At 41.0% G+C, this 21391-nt stretch overlaps 1 protein-coding gene across 3 annotated transcripts in view; it reads left to right on the plus strand.

Moving 5' to 3' along the window:
- FRK (fyn related Src family tyrosine kinase) overlaps positions 1-21391 on the plus strand; it is a 101941-nt gene that overhangs the window by 48313 nt on the left and 32237 nt on the right. For all 3 annotated transcript variants that reach the window (XR_015132746.1, XM_086317201.1, XM_086317202.1), the window contains exon 2: positions 13968-14089. Coding sequence is in view for 2 of the 3 variants with exons in the window: in XM_086317201.1 (XP_086173327.1) it covers positions 13968-14089 (122 nt within the window). In the remaining variant the exon portion in view is untranslated. The remainder of the gene's footprint in view (positions 1-13967; positions 14090-21391) is intronic.

The following is a 21391-nucleotide window of genomic DNA, read 5'->3' on the forward strand; positions in this document are numbered from 1 at the left end:
TAATCTCAAAATAAAAAGTAATACTGTGCAGCACTAGCTTTTGTGTGCGTCTCGCCAAACCAGAGGAGTGGTGGCTGAGCACTGAAGGAATGCTAGGGAGGCAGATTTTAAGTGATGCTACCACCAATAGTGGGAAGAGGATGTGTCTAGCTGGAGCAGAATTAATATAGGGAAAATAAGGCTGAAGAAATGACTAGTGGCCACATGGAGGTGAGTTAAAAAAGGTTTTACTCCATGAGCAAAGGGAACCCTTAAAACTTTTTTATGTGTATGTACTGGTGAGATGTACCAGGTCATGTTTTCTGATGATTAATCTAGCGGTGGTGGTGAGCAAGTGGGAGAGAGACTGAGGTGATGCACATAAAGCTTATAGCCACAGTGCCTGGCTCCTTGTGTGTGATCTGGAAGCAGAAGCTATTAAGATTAAAGGTAGCAGTAAAACATTTCCATAGTCCAAATGGTGATGATGCATGGGACAAAGGTTGTGGTGGGGGAAATGGAAAGGAGGGAAAACTAAGAGAATACATTGATCAGCATTATTATTATCTTTTTGTCCTTACCATAATAGGGGAGTGGGGAAAAGTGACAGGGTTAATTACTACAAGCCAAGAGGGATGCTGAGCCAAAGGGAAGGGAAGGGGAGGGAAGGGGAAAGGACGTGAAAATTACCTGGACCACAGGGAACTTTAAGCCAACTTTTTCACTCTCCACTCTCACTTTCATCAAGAGGCTTTTTAGATCCTCTTCACTTTCTGCCATAAGGGTGGTGTCATCTGCATATCTGAGGTTCGGACACGAGTGAACTGAACTGAACTGAACTGAACTGAATAGGGAACTTTGATAGAGGCTTTCCTGGCAATGTTACTGAAACACAGATTAGTGCAGGCAAGTCGTATAGAACCTCCATAGCTTAAGGGGTCATGATTCGAAGCCTTAAGTGAAAGTGAAGTCGCTCAGTCATGTCCGACTCTTTGCGACCCCATGGACTGTAGCCTACTAGGTTCCTCCCTCCATGGGATTCTCCAGGCAAGAGTACTGGAGTGGGTTGCCATTTCCTTCTCCAGGGGATCTTCCCGACCCAGGGATCGAACCTGGGTCTCCCGCAGTCCAGGCAGATGCTTTAACCTCTGAACCACCAGGGAAGCCCATTGGAAGCCTTAGGTACCATAAATGGCTAAATGTGATTATGAATGTACCCTGCAAACTGTAGATATTTTGCAAAAATGTTAGTCTTGCTGATTCTCCCAAACTACACGGGTGGGGACAATAGGTGGTTTTTTATCCATAATAACCTGTGTTACCGTGATGACAGCAATAAAAACACCCCTAACCTGCATTCCATCAGGGGAGTCATCCTGGGTACTTTCCCATTGGTGGCTATGCCAAGTTGATCTACCCACTTCCTTTTCTGCTATTTATGGGGAGGATACAAGTATTGGTATTAGAGATCTATTTTTTAGAGTCTAGCTAGCCATCTTTAGGAGAAGGCAATGGCAACCCACTCTAGTACTCTTGCCTGGAAAATCCCATGGATGGAGGAGCCTGGTGGGCTGCAGTCCATGGAGTCGCTAAGAGTCGGACACAACTGAGCGACTTCACTTTCACTTTCCATTTTCATGCATTGGAGAAGGAAATGGCACCCACTCCAGTGTTCTTGCCTGGAGAATCCCAGGGATGGGGGAGCCTGGTGGGCTGCCGTCTACGGGGTCGCACAGAGTTGGACACGACTGAAGTGACTTAGCAGCAGCAGCAGCAGCCATCTTTAGAGTTTAAGGCTAGCTGTCTTAGTTGTTAGGGAGACATTGGGAAAAGAAATTATTTGTTAAATTTCTAAACATTAGCCGGGAATTACTGAGAATGAATGCCCCCTTTTAAAAAGATAGGAGGAAATCACCTCCATCTTATTGGAGTTATGAGTGTCTACTTTGTGCCAGTCAGTGAGGCAGCAGAGCAAATAGAATAAGGCTCTAGTAAATGAAATAAGGAAACATTAATGGAGATACCACAAGTATTCACAGGTTTATTTTCCTAAATTTTGATTGATATCTATATTATTTAGATGTTGGTATTCAGTTACACTGCATAAATTTTGTTTTTTAAAAAAAGACACACTCTGTCTTTTTTGTAAAATATAGTCCAGTTAACCACACTATAGCTTTAGTTAGCTTAATATATATTTCTATAGCTAGCTTAATATATATATATATAGTTATTGCTTTAATTTCATGAAAAGGTGGGCACAATAAAGGACAGATATGGTATGGACCTAACAGAAGCAGAAGATACTAAGAAGAGGTGGCAAGAATAACAGAAGAACTATACAAAAAAGATCATGACCCAGATAACTACAATGGTGTGATCACTCACCTAGAGCCACACATCCTGGAGTGTGAAGTCAAGTGGCCCTTAGGAAGCATCACTAAGAACAAAGCTAGTGGAGGTGATGGAGTTCCAGTTGAGCTATTTCAAATCCTAAAAGATGATGCTGTGAAAGTGCTGCATTCAATATGCCAGCAAATTTGGAAAACTCAGCAGTGGCCACAGGACTGGAAAAGGTCAGTTTTCATTCCAATCCCAAAGAAAGGCAATGCCAAAGAATGTTCAAACTACCACATAATTTCAGTCATCTCACATGCTAGTAAAGTAATGCTCAAAATTCTCCAAGTGAGTCTTCAACAGTACGTGAACCAAGAACTTCCAGATGTTCAAGCTGGATTTAGATCAAATTGCCAACATCCATTAGATCATTGAAAAAGCAAGAGAATTCCAGAAAAACATCTACTTCTGCTTCATTGATTACACTAAAGCCTTTGACTGTGTGGATCACAACAAACTGTGGAAAATTCCTCAAGAGATGGGAGTACCAGACCACCTTACCTGCTTCCTGAGAAATCTGTTAGGTCAAGAAGCTACAGTTAGAATTGGACATGGACTAATAGACTGGTTCCAAATTGGGAAAGGAGTACGTCAAGGCTGTATAATGTCAACCTGCTTATCTAACTCATATGCAGAGTACATCATGCAAAATGCCAGACTGGATAAAGCACAAGCTGGAATCAAGATTGTTGGGAGAAATATCAATAACCTCAGATATGCAGATGACACTACCCTTATGGCAGAAAGCGAAGAACTAAAGAGCTTCTTGATGAAAGTGAAAGAGGAGAGTGAAAAAGCTGGCCTAAAACTCAGCATTTAAAAAAACTAAGATCATGGCATCCGGTTCCATCACTTCATGGCAAATAGATGGGGAAGCAATGGAAACGGTGAGAGACTTTATTTTCTTGGGCTGCAAAATCACTGCAGATGGTGATGGCAGCCTTGAAATTAAAAGGCGCTTGCTCCTTGGAAGAAAAGCTTTGACAAACCTAGAGAGCATATTAAAAAGCAGAGACATTACTTTGCCGATGAAGCTGCATCTAGTCAAAGCTATGGTTTTTCCAGTAGTCATGTATGGATGTGAGAGTTGGACCATAAAAAGGCTGAGCACCGAAGAACTGATGCTTTTGAACTGTGTTGGAGTTGGTGTTGGAGAAGACTCTTGGAGTCCCTTGGACTGCAAGGAGATCTAACCAGTCCATCGTAAAGGAAATCAGTGTTGAATATTCATTGGACGGACTGATGCTGAAGCTGAAGCTCCAATACTTTGGCCACCTGATGCGAAAAACTGACTCATTGGAAAAGACCTTGATGCTGGGAAAGATTGAAGGCAGGAGGAGAAGGGGACAGCACAAATTGAGTTGGTTCGATGGCATCACTGACTCGATGGACATGAATTTGAGCAAGCTCCCGGAGTTGGTGATGGACAGGGAAGCCTAGTGTGCTGCAGTCCATGGGGTTGGAGTCAGACACAACTGAGCGACTGAACTGAACTGAACTGAACTGATTGCTGTAGTTCGCTTTTTTGGATTAGTAAAATGACTACTGCCACCTAGTGGTGGTATGGCGTAGTCAAGACTGGACAGGCAGGACAGAGAAGTCAGTTCAGACACAGAGACCTAAAAACAGGTTCACATATTCAATTGTGTTCTATCATTTCCTCCAAGCCACCATGTCTAAAAACAAATATATAACTTGTCCCTTCAATAAGTTCTCTTAAAGTAAGTGCTATTTATTAAGTGTGAGTGTGGCCAGGCATTGATCACTTTACACATAATTTTCCTTAATCTCAAAACAAGACTGCAGGGTAATGATTATTAGTCCCATGTATGAATGAGGAAAACGAAGATCATGGCATCTGGTCCCATCACTTCATGGCAAATAGATGGGGAAACAGTGGAAACAGTGTCAGACTTCATTTTGGGGGGCTCCAAAATCACTGCAGATGGTGACTGCAGCCAAGAAATCAAAAGACACTTACTCCTTGGAAGGAAAGTTATGTCCAACCTAGATAGCATATTCAAAAGCAAAGACATCACTTTGCCAACAAAGGTCTGTCTAGTCAAGGCTATGGTTTTTCCTGTGGTCATGTATGGATGTGAGAGTTGGACTGTGAAGAAGGCTGAGTGCTGAAGAATTGATGCTTTTGAACTGTGGTGTTGGAGAAGACTCTTGAGAGTCCCTTGGATTGCAAGGAGATCCAACCATTCCATTCTGAAGGAGATCAGCCCTGGGATTTCTTTGGAAGGAATGATGCTAAAGCTGAAACTCCAGTACTTTGGCCACCTCATGCGAAGAGTTGACTCATTGGAAAAGCCTATGATGCTGGGAGGGATTGGGGGCAGGAGGAGAAGGGGATGACAGAGGATGAGATGGCTGGATGGCATCACTGACTCTATGGACGTGAGTCTGAGTGAACTCCGGGAGTTGGTGATGGACAGGGAGGCCTGGCTTGCTGCGATTCATGGGGTCGCAAAGAGTCGGACATGACTGAGCGACTGAACTGAACTGACAAATGAGGAAATATAGGCATAACTTCCCAGTGAGATGCTGCAGCTCTTACTTCTCATTACACTCTGCCTTCTGATGTGCTGCTGAGTACGTTGTCCTTCTGTGATGCAGTTTTGGTACCCTGGTGTCATGTTTGATCTTCCATCTGTTTCACTGCTTATCCCCTTTCACTTATTTCATACTCCTTTGAGATTTTTCTTGTAGCTTTCAATTCTAACTGCCCAAATTTCTAGTCCAGATCTTTATAACGTGCAGTTTTTTCGTAGTATGTACCTGATTGACTTCTTTCAACATTTTTTGTGAATAAATTGTGAAATGATATAACTGCATCTTATTATAAACCTCCAAATTACAGAGAAGAATGCAGAATAAAAATGGAAAGTCCTTTGTCATCATTTTTTATCTGTCCCTAATCTCCAAAGAAGTAAGCACATATAATTTTTGACTTGTTGGCTTTTGGAATATAAATAAAACTATAATATTCCTCAGTTCAGTTCAGTTCAGTCGCTCAGTCCTGTCTGACTCTTTGCGACCCCATGAATCGCAGCAAGCCAGGCCTCCCTGTCCATCACCAACTCCCGGAGTTCACTCAGACTCACGTCCATAGAGTCAGTGAAGCCATCCAGCCATCTCATCCTCTGTCATCCCCTTCTCCTCCTGCCCCTAATCCCTCCCAGCATCAGAGTCTTTTCCAATGAGTCAACTCTTCGCATGAGGTGGCCAAAGTACTGGAGTTTCAGCTTTAGCATCATTCCTTCCAAAGAAATCCCAGGGCTGATCTCCTTCAGAATGGAATGGTTGGATCTCCTTGCAGTCCAAGGGGCTCTCAAGAGTCTTCTCCAACACCACAGTTCAAAAGCATCAATTCTTCAGCACTCAGCCTTCTTCACAGTCCAACTCTCATATCCATTCATGACCACAGGAAAAATCATAGCCTTGACTAGACAGACCTTTGTTGGCAAAGTGATGTCTCTGCTTTTGAATATGCTATCTAGGTTGGACATAACTTTCCTTCCAAGGAGTAAGTGTCTTTTGATTTCTTGGCTGCAGTCACCATCTGCAGTGATTTTGGAGCCCCCCAAAATGAAGTCTGACACTGTTTCCACTGTTTCCCCATCTATTTCCCATGAAGTGATGGGACCAGATGCCATGATCTTCATTTTCTGAATGTTGAGCTTTAAGCCAACTTTTTCACTCTCCACTTTCACTTTCCTCAAGAGGCTTTTTAGTTCCTCTTCACTTTCTGCCATAAGGCTGGTGCCATCTGCATATCTGAGGTTATTGATATTTCTCCCGGCAACCTTGATTCCAGCTTGTGTTTCTTCCAGTCCAGCGTTTCTCATGATGTACTTTGCATATAAGTTAAATAATCAGGGTGAGAATATACAGCCTTGACGTACTCCTTTTCCTATTTGGAACCAGTCTGTTGTTCCATGTCCAGTTCTAACTGTTGCTTCCTGACCTGCATACAGGTTTCTCAAGAGGCAGGTCAGGTGTTCTGGTATTCCCATCTCTTTCAGAATTTTCCACAGTTTATTGTGATCCACACAGTCGAAGGCTTTGGCATAGTCAATAAAGCAGAAATAGATGCTTTTCTGGAACTCTCTTGCTTTTTCCATGATCCAGCAGATGTTGGGAATTTGATCTCTAGTTCCTCTGCCTTTTTAAAACCAGCTTGAACATCAGGAAGTTCACGATTCACGTATTGCTGAAGCCTGGCTTGGAGAATTTTGAGCATTACTTTACTAGCATGAGAGATGAGTGCAATTGTGTGGTTTTGAGCATTCTTTGGCATTGCCTTTTTTTGGGATTGGAATGAAAACTGACCTTTTCCAGTCCTGTGGCCACTGCTGAGTTTTCCAAATTTGTTGGCATATTGAGTGCAGCACTTTCACAGCATCATCTTTCAGGATTTTAAATAGCTCCACTGGAACTCCATCATCTCCACTAGCTTTGTCCATAGTGATGCTTTCTAAGGCCCACTTGACTTCACATTCCAGGATGTCTGGCTCTAGGTGAGTGATCACACCATCATGATTATCTGGGTTGTGAAGATCTTACCCTTTCTTATCTAGCAATATATCTTGCAGATCTTTCTATCTCAGGGCTATATAATTTACACACAGTAGACACTCAAATGTTTGCAAAATAAATCTTAGATTTCAATTACATACTCCTTCTGTCTAAAAAAGTATTGTATTTTTTCCTCCATTTTCATCTAATTGAAGCATTTTTCTCCAAGGTTATAGGTTACTACGAAGCTCCTCTTCTTTCTGGCTAGTCTTAATCAAGGTCTCTTTCATGGTGGATAAAGCATAGTAATAAAGGTTATTTTCATTAAATATCAATAAAATGTATATGTGTGTGTGTGTAGTGTCATTTTATTGGATAGTTATTCACATGTAAGTGCCAAATCTAACTTATTCTCTGATGTCTTATGTAGATTTCTAACCTCTTTACTGTTTCTGTACCTCAGTAGTTCTCAGTCTTTGGTGTGCATCAGATTTACTGGGGGACAAGTTATTAAAACCCAGGATGCCGGGCCTCACCTTCAGGCTTTCTGATTCAGTAGCTAAGATGTAAAGCATGCAAATTTCCAAGTTTCCATGTGATGCTGACCCACATTTTGAGGATCAAGCTCTATAAGACTCTTCTTTGATGTTTTATATCCTCTTAGGATTTCTTGATTTCTTCTTGGCATTCACTGTTTGCTGCACATAAGAACCAAAGCGTACAGAGAGCGCTGAAAATGGCTGCGGTGGATGTACTCCTCCAGAACGCGGCCAGCAAGGGCTCTGAAGGCAGAACCGAGGAGGATGACAGTTGTGCCCAAGGCTCGGACCACAAATTAAGGAACAATTTTCACATATGCAGAGGGTGGACTGCACTATCAGTTGCCCATTAATCCATACAACAGCATACGCTCTAGTGATCACAGTCTATAGCAGATGCATCCTCTTTGAGTGTGAAAGATGGCATTATAATGCCGCTGCATCCAGAAAACTATTTTTATTCATTTTCTTCACTTCTTTTAAATATTTATTTGTTTTTTGGCTGCGGTGGGTCTTCATCGCTGCACAGGGGCTTTCTCTAGCTGTGAGGCGTGGGGGCTTCTCTCTAGTTGTGGTTTCTCATTGCACTGGCTTCTCTTGTTGGGGAGCATGGGCTTCAGTAGCTGCGGCTCATGAGCACAGTAGGTGCAGTTCCCGGGCCTTTAGGGAACAGGCTCAGTAGCTGTGGCGTGCAGGCTTAGTTGCTCCAATGTATGTGGGATCATTCCAGATCACGGATCAAACCGGTATCCCTTGCATTGCAAGGCAAATTCTTTTGACCCAACAGGGAAGCCCTATTTTCTTCATTTCTTGATGGTAGCTCAGCCAAGTCAAATTCCAGATATTAAGTGAGCTGATACATCCAGTTAAGTATTGGGGTGGTCAAAAAGTTTGTTTGTTTTTTTCCACAAGATGTTATGGGAAGACCTGAACAAACTTTTATGCCAACTTAATAGTTTCATGTATTTCATTGTTATTATCAATTTTTCCCTGGTGTGATTTGCCTTGTAAAGTGATTGTCCAAGAATCCAGAATGGGTGAGACAGAAGTTCCTCTCTTCAAATGTCGTAAAATGACCGTATCTTTAACCATTTGATTTACAGAACTGTTTGCTTATATGTATATTGGGCAGAGAAAACATGTCATTTTATAAACTTGATTATCCAAAATACAAATGTAATGTTTGCATGTAAAACTTACATAATGGAGTGTTTATTCTTTAGAAAAATGAGATATAGGAGATATAGTTGTACTTCTAAGAATTTAATCTATAAGATGAATTATAATTCTCATAGAGGTTTACATATTTACATTTGGACCAAACATTTTAATGTTGCTGGATAATTAATGCACCAGAAATCAGGAAAATGTACGGGATTGATCAATATATTTGATCCATGTTGCTTCTTTGCTTGAAATATTTGTCTGAAGAAATTTTGCCATTGTTGGAAATGGAGTCTAAAAAGAAATTGCCTGAGTACTTTAACTATCACTTCAACAGTCACTCAGTCCTGTCCGACTCTTTGTGACACCATGGACTGCAGCACGCCAGGCCTCCCTGTCCATTGCCAACTCTCAGAGCTTGCTCAGACTCATGTCCATTGAGTCAGTGATGCCATCCAACCATCTCATCCTCTGTCGTCCCCTTCTTCTCCCGTCTTCAATCTATCCCAGCATCAGGGCTTTTTCCAATGAGTCAGCTCTTCGCATCAGGTGGCCAAAATATTGGAGTTTCAGCATCAACATCAGTCCTTCCAATGAACACACAGGACTGATCTCCTTTAGGATGGACTGGTTGGATCTCCTTGCAGTCCAAAAGACTCTCAAGAGTCTTATTCAACACCTCAGTTCAAAAGCATCAATTCTTCGGCACTCAGCTTTCTTTATAGTCCAACTCTCCCATCCATACATGACCACTGGAAAAACCATAGCCTTGACTAGATGGACCTTTGCTGGCAAAGTAACGTCTCTGCTTTTTAGTATGCTGTCTAGCTTGGTTGTAACTTTCCTTTCAAGGGGTAAACGTCTTTTAATTTCACGGCTGCAGTCACCGTCTGCAGTGACTTTGGAACCCCCCAAAATAAAGTCTGTCACTGTTTCCACTGTTTCCCCATCTATTTCCCATGAAGTGATGGGACCGGATGCCACAATCTTAGTTTTCTGAATGTTGAGCTTTAAGCCAACTTTTTCACTCTCCTCTTTCACTTTCACCCAAGAGGCTCTTTAATTCTTCTTCACTTTCTGCCATAAGGGTGGTGTCATCTGCATATCTGAGGTTACTGATATTTCTCTCGGCAATCTTGATTCCAGATTATGCTTCTTCTATCCCAGCATTTCTCATGATGTACTCTGCATATAAGTTAAATAAGCAGGGTGACAATATACAGCCTTGACGTACTCCTTTTCCTATTTGGAACCAGTTCTGTTGTTCCATGTCCAGTTCTAAGTGTTGCTTCCTGACCTCCATACAGGTTTCTCAAGAGGCAGGTCGGGTGGTCTGGTATTCCTATCTCTTTCAGAATTTTCAACATTAGCTTTCACTAAATAGGCATTTATCCATAAAAATCTATGTGTTTTTTTTTTTAATGTGTTTGCTTAAATTTTGTATAAATGGCATTATAATGTTATGGATCATTCTTGAACTTCCTTTTGTCCCTCAACAATATATTTGCTTTAACTCCCATATAGTAATCTATTTTATATGCATAATTAAGTTTATGTATCAATTCCCCTGAAGTGGACATTTAGGTTGTTTCCAATTTTCAATGTGAGAATTCTTTAGTAAATGTTTTTGTGGTATATTTCCTTGAGCACATAGAGTATACAACCTAGAAAGGAAGTTAAGTAGTATACAGATATTCAGTTTTACCAAGTATTGCCAAATGCTCCCTGAATGAATTGTACCCATTACCTTGCCACTAGTATTAGTATTGTATAAAGGTTCTTGTTTCACATTTTCCCCACTGTCTGAATGTGAAAGTTTTAAATTTTGTCCAGCCTGAAAAGTGAAATCACTTCTCATTTTTATATTTAAATATTCTTAATATTCATAATTATTGGCAATAGATAAAGGCTGTACTACCTTCCTTTTTTTTTTTTTTTCTTTATTGGTTATTAGGTTTTTTGTTTTTCTGTCATCTATCAGGTATATACTATGTCAATTTTTGTCATAGTATATACTGTGTCTTATTTACTTTTTAGTGAATATAGATTTCTATATAATCTGAATAGTAATCTTATTCTTGGTTATATGCTGTGCAAGTACCTTTTCCAGGTCTGTGGCTTATATTTAAATTTTATTTCATGGCAATCTTGGTGGTGTTAGTTTTTAATTGTGATGCAATAAATGTCATCAGTCTTTCCCCTTAAAGCTTATATGTCTTCCTTTTCTTTTTGTATTGTTGAGGAAAACTTCCCTACTCCAATATCCTCAGAATGTTTTAAAGTTTGCCTTTTATCATAGGTCTTTAATCTATGTAAAATTATTGTGTATGCTGTAAGTAGCATCAATTAATATTTTCATATGGAATATGAATGGTACCAGCATCATTTATTGACTAATCTATACTTTCATCACTAATTTGTATGTTTGGTTCTGTTTGAGTTTTTAATTATGTTCCATTATTTTATTTACTTATTTATGCAGTGATGGAAAAAATAAATTTCTATTTTTCTATGAATTTATTCTATCCCCACCTTAGAACATTTCCAATCAGTTCAGTTCAGTTACTCAGTTGTGGCCGACTCTTTGAGATCCCAGAGACTGCAGCATGCCAGTCTTCCCTGTCCATCACCAACTTCCGGAGTTTACCCAAACCCATGTCCATCGAGTCGGGAATGCCATCCAACCATCTAATCCTCTGTCGTCCCCTTCTTCTCCTGCCTTCAATCTTTCCCAGCATGGGGGTCTTTTCAAATGAGTCAGTTCTTAGCATCAGGTGGTCAAAGTATTGGAGTTTCAGCATCAGTCCTTCCAATGAATATTCAGTCCAACTCTCAGATCCATATGTGACCACTGGAAAAACCATAGCCTTGACTAGATGGACATTTCTTGGCAAAGTAATGTCTCTGCTTTTTAATATGCTGTCTAGGTTGGAACATTTCCAAGCCTTTTATAATTTCAGTTGGGCAAACAATAGTCTATGGATATTAATTTGGTTCCTGTTATTGAATCAGTGTGGTAGTCATTAGTGTAGTCCACCCAGTGTTTCCAAGTTTTCTGCCTTCGAGGAAATAGTAGGATTGTATTTTCTCTTTGCATTTAGGCATGAACATACAGCCCTGGGATTTCTTTGGAAGGAATGATGCTAAAGCTGAAACTCCAGTACTTTGGCCACCTCATGCGAAGAGGTGACTCATTGGAAAAGACCCTGATGCTGGGAGGGATTGGGGGCAGGAGGAGAAGGGGACGACAGAGGATGAGATGGCTGGATGGCATCACTGACTCGATGGACATGAGTCTGAGTGAACTCCGGGAGCTGGTGATGGACAGGGAGGCCTGGCGTGCTGCGATTCATGGGGTCGCAAAGAGTCGGACACGACTGAGCGACTGATCTGATCTGATCATTTTTGTCCATAGGCTCATTCTTGAGCAGAAGCTTTAAATAGAAGCTCCAGAAGCCAGCCTGTGATTTGCCACAGTTTCCAATCCTGCCTTCCTGGCCAGTCATGGAAGCATGGAGGTGGAAATTCTTTGGTAGACATAGAGATGGATGTAGCACAGATGAGCTTCTGTGTACATGCAGCTGAGTACAAAATAAATCTCTGGTGTCTCTAAACCACTGAGATTTTTGGAGTTGTTCATTGCTCTAACATAATCTGGCATTTCCTGGCTAATACAGTTAATATTATATAATTTGAAATTTGATAATTAGGAAAATGGTAAACAAACATCTTACTTTTGTCAGGAGGTAATTATATTTTAATGTCCTTTTTTCCCAACTTCTTCCACTTCTTCTTTCAATTATATCACCTTAGTGCCCTCATACTCCCTGATACCTGTGCCCTCTTCAAATAACTGGAGCCAATTTTGAGGGCCTCTCCCAGCCTGCAGTTCCTCACTCAGCCTGAATCTTTTCCCTCAAGCCTACATTTCCTTTTCAGTGCTTATATTTTAAAAGATGATAACCTGGAAAGATAAATGTTTTACCTAAAATCTTTAATGATAAAGATCAAAATTATGACCCCATAGTGAAAGTTTATTCATGAAAATCTGGCTATCTCAGTTTCCTCTTTATCATATTGGTGTCTACTTACTTGACATAGCCAGTTTTAAACTGGCTGTGATATTAATATCCATAACTCTTTGTTGGATTTGATCATATTCACCTTTATTGACTCTTGTAGTTCTGGAATTTTTTGGATAAGAGGGTAAAGATAAGAAGTGAAGGGGACACTGAGAAGATACTACTCAGGCAGAAGTATCTTTTCCATATAATCTTTCCACAGATGAAGGGGCTTCCTTTATAGCTCAGTTGGTAAAGAATCCACCTGCAATGCAGCAGACCCCAGTTCAATTCCTGGATGGAGAAGATCTGCTGGAGAAGGGATAGGCTACCCACTCCAGTATTCTTGGGCTTCTCTTGTGGCTCAGCTGGTAAAGAATCTAGCTGCAATGTGGGAGACCTGGGTTCAATCCCTGAGTTGGGAAGATCCCCTGGAGAAGGGAAAGGCTACCCACTCCAGTATTCTGGCCTGGAGGACTCCATGGACTCTATAGTCCATGGGTTGCAAACGGTCAGAAATGACTGAGTGACTTTCACTCATTCACTCCATGGATGAAAACTTCCTTCTAAACATGCAAAATCATCTTACATTACTGGAGGAGTTGACAGCAATGGATATGGGGAAAGGTGGAAATTAAAGCCTAGAGAGGGACTTCCCTGGTGGTCCAGTGGTTAAGAATCTTGCCTTATAATCAGGGGGCATAGGTTTGATCCCTGGTTGGGGAACTAAAATCCTATATCCCACATGCTATGGACAGCTAAGCCTGTGTGCTGCAAAAAGGAATAATAAAAAGAAGAAGCAGAAGAAAAAAAGCTCAGAGAACTACATTTTTGACTGTTCACAGTTTGATATGAAATATATGAATCCCTGGATTGGAATGTTTGCCTCCTAACACCTGGTGTTAGGAGAGTTAGTGGACAGTCTGATGGTGATGATGAGCAATTTTGAATCATGGAGCATGGCAAACTTAACTATGTGGTGGTAATCCCACCTTGGATGGAAGCTTTGCATTTGACAGAAAGTGAATACAGGATTTCTCAGAGAGAATGCATGTGTGAGAAGGGTTGTCATAACAGACATCACCCAAATTCCTATTTTGTAATGTATTAAAGACTCTTGATGAGGATTGAAGACATCCAGAAGAACCATGTCAAGTATCGAAAGCTACCATTTGTACCTGTTATAGTTTCACTGAAGAGTATCAAGTCTCTGTGATATTGAAATACTTTCTTGACAAACTTCTTCCTCCTTAAAAAAAACAAATGTTGATTGGTTAATTAAAATTTATATCTCTCTTTTTAGGTGGTTCTTTGGAGCAATCAAGAGAACAGATGCTGAAAAACAGCTATTATATTCAGAAAACCAGACGGGAGCTTTTCTAATCAGAGAAAGTGAAAGTCAGAAAGGCAGTTTCGCCCTTTCAGGTATGGGAATTGTCTGTGTGATTTAAGTATGGATTTGAGAGTCTGTAGTCATGTTCTTCTGTGTGAACATGGACATGTTAATTTTAAGTTTGCCTTATTTATCTTCAGAATAGTATCAACAATAAGTGTACTGAACCGCTCTAGTAATATAAAAATTAGCAAAAAAAATTTTCTATGGTTAGAAGTATCTGTAAATAGTTTCAAATACATACTTTCTAGGTATGAAATGAAAACTATATGGATCTGCCTGTGTTTTCACACTTTTGCATTATCTACTAGTCTATCCTTCTAGAGAAATGATAAGCAAGAAGCAGAGTCAAAACTTGTCAGAATTGATCTTGCCATAATACTTTTTTTTTGTTTTACATTTCATTTGTATTTGCCTGGTAAATAGAAAATGAATTGAAATCCTGAATGCCAATGTGCTTAATTAACCCATGACATGTAACATTTGGTCAAATGTAGTTTTCTGGCTAAGGGTCAAGTATGTGTTTACTTAATAATATCTTAGAAGACAAGAAGTGTAGGGAACCTCAGAGTTATCTTTAAGCATTACAGGTGCTTATATATTAGGTAGTCATCAGTCAAAAGCTAGATTAAATGTTTTAGATCCTAGCATTAAAAATCTAGAAGAAGAATATTTCCATGAGAAAAACCCAGGAAAAGTAGGATTACTTGAGTCATGTCTTTAAATAATTCCCAGGCTACAGTGACTGTTCTGAACACTTTATAAGTAGAATATTATGGAACAAAACAGCTTTATAGGCTTAGAATAAAATTACAAGGATATTGGCTGTTATGTGCTGAGAATACTCTAGCGCTTGCCTATGGATTTAGGAAGCTTTGTAGGCTCTACTTGGAGACCAGCATATCATTATAGATTCCTTTTCAATGAAGTCAAGCCATTTAGAGTCTTGCAAACAAATTATCTGATTGCTGTGTATTCACTGGGGGGCAAATAAATGCAGACCTTTATGTTCTGCTGAAAGGGAAATTTTCTCATTAGCCAGAAGGAGGGTGATACAGGAGAAAAATGGGGAAAACGGGTCTTTGATATATCTACATTCAAACAAACAAATGACCGAACAAGCCAATTGCTGACTTTGATTACCACTAACGATCTTCAGGTATATCAGTCATGAATTTATTTCTTAGTGCAGTTGTCTCCTAATCAGTCTGAATTGATGGTCTTCAATTTTGCTGACAGTTGTGCCACTAAAGGAAGGCAAATAATATCCCTTTTCTATCTCTGTCTTTCCCACATGAGTTTTCCTTCGAAGTATTGTCTTTATTCCTCCAGCAGCAACGGTTCGTAGCTGTCAGAGAAGAGCTTCACGAGGAAGCGTGATTTATTGATGCTGGGGCAGGCGCTGAGAAGCAGCAGCCCAAGGTTGGGGTGGGTGCTAATTGGCTTGTTGTGATCCTTGCACGGCTGTCAGCTCTTGTGAGGTCTGCGCTGATCTGGGGAGAGAGTTGGGGCCGTGACACCTCTCATAATGGCATGACACTAATTAGCTGTGGATTAGAGCAGTGCTTTTGGATGTTACATATTATATGTGGTAGCCGGAGAATCTGTCTTCATTAGATGCATGACAGGTAGTTTTAGTGGCCTTACTGTTATTTGTCATTGGTAGAGAGTTGTTTTTCTGATGAAAAATGTAAAATTCTGGCTTCATGTCAACTGGTTCGGCTATTTCTTGACTTCAATTACTCTAAAGGAAATGATCATTGTTATTGCCATTAATATTAATTCAATGTTTGGTGTCCCATAAGCATTTATATTATTGTTTAAGGTACACTTTCAGAAAAATACATCTTGAAGGCTGAAAAATGACTTTCAGTTGAGTTTTTCAGAAAAAACACTGCATTGCACATAGTGATTTTACTTTAGATAACTGCATGGAAAAATCTCTAGAGGAGGAGAGGGAGTTCCAGATTCATCCTCAGTGAAACCCTTTCAAAAGCAGGTGATACTAGACTGAAGATAGTCGAGAAATGACCACCCTGAGGACATGAGACAAAAGGGTTCATCAGCAATATTCAGGTTGATACATCTAATAGCTGATATCATTTTTTAATACTATTTCTGGAACAAACGTTTGAGTGCCTACTCTGTGCCAGGCCTTTGTTAAATCAAGGGCATCAGGAAGAGCAGGGCACTGTCTCAGGAGGGTTATAACCCTCCTGTTGTGAGATGAGAGAGGGCAGGGGCCAAGTCTAGGAGAGGGCATTCGGAAGGCTTCCCAGAGGAGGCCGCATTTGTGTTCAGTTTGCCTCACAAGGTAGCGGGGTGACAGTGATTATTTCTGGCAAGGCCAACGCACAGGGTTGTGATATGTCCAGTGTTATGTGGAATGGAGGGTGGAAAGGGGGAAGGATAGTGCAGGGGTGTGTGTGTGTGTGTGTGTGTGTGTGTGTGTAAAGCAGTGATGGAGGAGAGCAGGAATGGCCAAAAATGAGCCTGAAAAGTTGGAGCTGAACTGTTCAGGGCCTTGTATACCAGCGTGAGAAATGTGGACCTTTTTCTCTAGGTTCAAATATAGAAGGAGGTGTTAGGTAGAAAGTGCCTTGGGCTAAATGTTGGTGGCAATGTGGAAAGCAGAACAGGTGAACAATTTATAGGTGATGGTCTGGGGAGCAGGGCTTCCCTGGTGGCTCAAATGGTAAAGAGTCTGCCTGCAGTGCAGGAGACTGGGCTTTGATCCCTGGATCGGGAAGATCCCCTGGAGAAGGAAATGGCAACCCACTCTAGTATTCTTGCCTGGAAAATCCCATGGACGGAGGAGCCTGGTGGGTTATACAGGTCATGGGGTAGCAAAAAGTTGGACACAACTGAGCGACTTCACTCACTCTGAGGAGAAATGACAGGTAAACACAGAAGCATCATCGCTGCTGTCTGAAATCACAGGTGTGAGACAGCAGTCAGTCAGCATTCCATGGAGTGGGGCCTGGGAACCTACAGTTAGCCAGCTGCACTGATGCTTTGCTTGTCCCCAGAAGCCGCACGGCCCCTTTGTTACTCTCCTTTTTTTATGGGGCAAGTGCAGGAGTGGCCTTAGGGCGCTCGAGAGCAGTCTGAGTTTGTTGTTGTTGTTCAGTCGCTAGGCCATGTCTGACTCTTTGTGACCCCATGGATTGCAACACACCAGGCTTCCCTGTCCTTCACTCCTGGAGTTTGCTCAAACTCATGTCAATTGCATTGGTGATGCCATCCAACCATCTCATCCTCTGTCTCCCCCTTCTTCTCCTGCCCTCAGTCTTTCCCAGCATCAGGGTTTCTTCCAATAAGGTCTGTTCTTTGCGTGTGGCCAAAATATTGGAGTGTCAGCTTCAGAATAAGTCCTTCCAAAGAATATTCAGGGTTGATTTCCTTTAGGATTGACTGGATTGATCTCCTTGCTGTCCAAAGGACTCTCAAGAGTCTTCTCCAGCACCACAGTTTGAAAGCATCAATTCTTCAGTGCTCAGCCTTCTTTATGGTCCAACTCTCACATCCATACATGACTACAGGAAAAACAACAGCTTTGACTATATGGACGTTTGTTGGCAAAGTGATATCTCTGGTCTTTAATATGCTTTTTAGATTTTTTACAGTTTTTTTTCCAAGGAGCAAGTGTCTTAATTTCATAATTGCAGTCACCATCAGCAGTGATTTTGGAGCCCAAGAAAATAAAACCTATCACTGTTTCTACGTTTTCCCATCAATTTGCTATGAAGTGATGGGACTGGGTGCCGTGATCTTAGTTTTTTAAATGTTGAGTTTTAAGCCAGCTTTTTCACTCATCTTCTCCTGTGAGCACACTAAAACTGCAACTAGCGGCAACATCCATCAACAGGAGGACGTTGGAACCCACCAAAAAAGATACTCCATGTCCAAGGACATAGGAGAAGCAGCAATGAGATGGTAGGAGGGTACAATCACATTAAAATCACCCGCCAGGTGGGCGACCCACAAACAGGAAGAACAATAGTACCAAAGAATTTCTCACACTGTTGCAAATGTTCTAGGCCCCACATCAGACTTCCCAGCCTGAGGATCTGGCAAAGGGACTGGGAGTCCCCAGGGAATCTGACTTTGAAGAACAGTGGGATTTGATTACAGAACTTCCATGGGACTTGGGGAAACAGAGACTCGTGGAGGGCACAGACGAAACCTTGTGTGCACCCGGAGCCTGGGGAAAGGAGACTGAGCCAGACCTGCCTGCCAGTGCTTGAGGGTCTCCTTCGGAGGGGTGCGTTGGCCGTGGTCTGCTGTGCGGACACGGGCACCGGCAGCAGCAGCAGTCCTGGGAGGCGCATGTTGGCATAAGTCCTCTTTAGCTCTGCCATACAGCCCATGGGCTCCAGGACTGGTTTGCCTTTCTGGGAATGGGTCGCCTCAAGCCAAACACCTAACAGGGAGGGAGCACAGGCCCACCCATCAGCAAATTGGATTAAAGGTTTACTGAGCATGACCCTGCCCACTAGAGCAAGACCCAGTTTTCCCCACAGCCAGTCCCTCTCATCAGGAAACTTGCACAAGCCTCTTAGCCTGATTTTGGATATCAGCTGTTTGCAGGGTGGTTTGGAAAGCCCAGCTCCTCTGGGCTTTGGCACTGTGGGAAATTGTAGCTCCTCTTTTGTGGAAAAGGAAACCATAGGACCTGTCAGAAGTATAATAGAATTCAGGTGCAGCCCTTCTTACTGCTCAAAGCGGGTTGTGGGGGGACAGGCCCAGTGGGCCCAGTATCATGCAGTTTAGAAGGAGCTCCTGGGGCTTTTTGCTAGAGAGTCCTGTTTGTCTCTGTCAGTGATGGCTTGAATCAGGGCAGAGGTTTAGCAAATAGAGGATAGGGCATGGAGGTGAGAAATATTTAAAAGATAAAGCTGACAGGAATTGGTGGCTGATCAGAAATGAGATAAAATAAGGGAGAATGGATAATCTATGGTAACTGTGATTGGGGGAAACTAGTCACCTGAGCCATGATGAAGTCCATGCGAAGACATGCTTGGAGAGAGGAGAGGGAACCAAAGGAAATTAGTTCAGAGGTGTTTGAAGCAATTGCAGGAGGGCATATCTATTTTTTAACTTGTGTCTGCTGAACTGAGAACTCACTGTGATACATCTCCATTACATTGAACACATAGGTCCCATGGAATGTGCAACACTTTTATAATAGTACTTTGTGATTGCTTTGAAGCCTGCTATCTACTCTTGAGAATATAAGGTAGGTCTCTGCAGCAACATAATTTAATTTTTAAAATAAATATACTAGAATTTTTAGAACTGAAGTATCACACAAATAGCAGAACTGCCTTTACAGAAAGGATATCACTTTATGTGAAAGGCCATAGCTGGGGCAATTTAATATGTTAATATGTTCATTAAGGGCAGCTTCAATACTTGGAAGTGGCCAGAATCACTGAAAGAAATTTCTGAATCATATGGCTGATTAACCTGAGTTATACCATGGACTTATAACTTGGTAAATATATCTGCATGCCTTCTAAATTCATTCTGAAGGCAATTCAAAAAACAATGCGAACAGCAGCAGCTTCGTCAGGGAAGAAGTGTACCCTTTCATGTTGACCTTGTGTGTATCCTTCATGTTGAACTTACATATTCAAAGACTCATTTACATTTATGAGTTACTCTTTCAGTGTAGGTAAAAACGTGCTTTTCAAACTAGGTGATACACTCCTTGAGCCGAAGCAACATACTTTTATTGCTTCTATTTCATGCTTCTTCTCTATCTCCATGGTTTCTAGAACAGTTTGTAAAGATGGTAGATGCTCAAACACTCATGTATTTACCCTGTCGTCTACCAGCAGCAAAGATAAGCAAGGCCATTGTCGCTTTGTTAAACCTCAGAGGTCTGGACCATGTAAGATCACAAATAATACTGTGTGCTGTGTTTCAGACTTCTTTTAGAAAAAAGACAGCTTCTCACCTTAACAAATTAGTTGTTTTCAGGTAATAAGACTTGTAGGGAAGACAGAATTGGAGAAGGATGTCATTGGCACTGTGGCCCTGTATCTCTCTGCCTGGCCCAGAATTCAGACCCAAACCCACCTTTCACTAACCGCTGAGATACCACTATCGCTCCCAAACTTTCTAAGACCTGCTGACTCATTCTAATCGGATGCTGACCAATGGCCAAAGGCTGTGTGTTTCATTATCAGTCCCCCCAGCCTCCATTTAGTTTTCATTTAAAATTAATGTGGACATAGTGGCCACAAGAGAATGTCAGGAATTCTATTACTATTAGCCATGGATATAAATACAATCGTATATCCCAAGGAAGGGCAAGTAATAATTGGTTGGGAAAAAAGTGCTCCTTCAATTTATTATGCAATGAAATGTCTATGGATTAGGGAGCATTTTGATATTGGTTAGAGATGTTTTGCTTTTTAAAAAGTGCAAACGGTGCAGAAAGAAAATTCTATGTTAACAATTCCAGTATCTCACATAAAATGTATTAAATTTTAAACATGTTGGTGCTATCTTAGAAAATGCCTTTTAATTAAAGTCATAATTTAGTTGTGTTCAACTTAATTGCAAATATCACTGCCCATAATAGCAAGTGGTGTTTTTTGGTAAGTAATCATATTATGCCTGCCTTTTCTTAACATTACTACTGATAAATTATATTTCAGATGTTTTACTCTATAAAGTAAAATTAACATTTTATTATGTAGTACATATATCTATGTTTATGTCTGTATACACACACACACACACACACACACACACACACACACGATACACAGGCAAAAAACTTTTGTCTCCAGGCATCCAAATTCAATATGGATTATTATATTTTTGGATAGTAGGACATTGCCAGACCTGAGGTGTCAAACCAGTTCTTTCTGGATCTTGGGCTTTGATAATATATGAACTTGATGCTTTCCAACTGGGGAAAAGGGGGAAGGATTAGGACAAGAGTTGAGCAGGGGAATACAAAGGAGGCATAGATAAGGAAGAACGTTTGAGGCATTGTGCTGAGTTTTTGATTGAACAGGAAACTAAGATATCTTGACTTTGGAAAGGAAAGTCAGAGACTCACAGGCCTTCCAATTCCTCCTCCTTACCACCAGCCTTGAGAAAGTTAGTTTAGTTTATATCTCAGGGAAATAATAACTAAATAAATGTTTATATTTCAAGGTTACCTGATTCTTAAATAAAGTGTCCAGTTTCTTTTTGTTACACTAAGTGGAGAAAACATGTTATTGAAAAAACAAAACAAAACAAAATTGTAACATTAAGCCTAACAAGAATATTTCACACGATGTTTACACAAACATGGATGTTGTCTACAATGC

The sequence above is a fragment of the Bos grunniens genome, chromosome 9, assembly GCF_055505025.1.
Source record: "Bos grunniens cultivar Pamir isolate PY7600 chromosome 9, Bosgru_T2T1.0, whole genome shotgun sequence".
Lineage (NCBI taxonomy): Eukaryota > Metazoa > Chordata > Mammalia > Artiodactyla > Bovidae > Bos > Bos grunniens.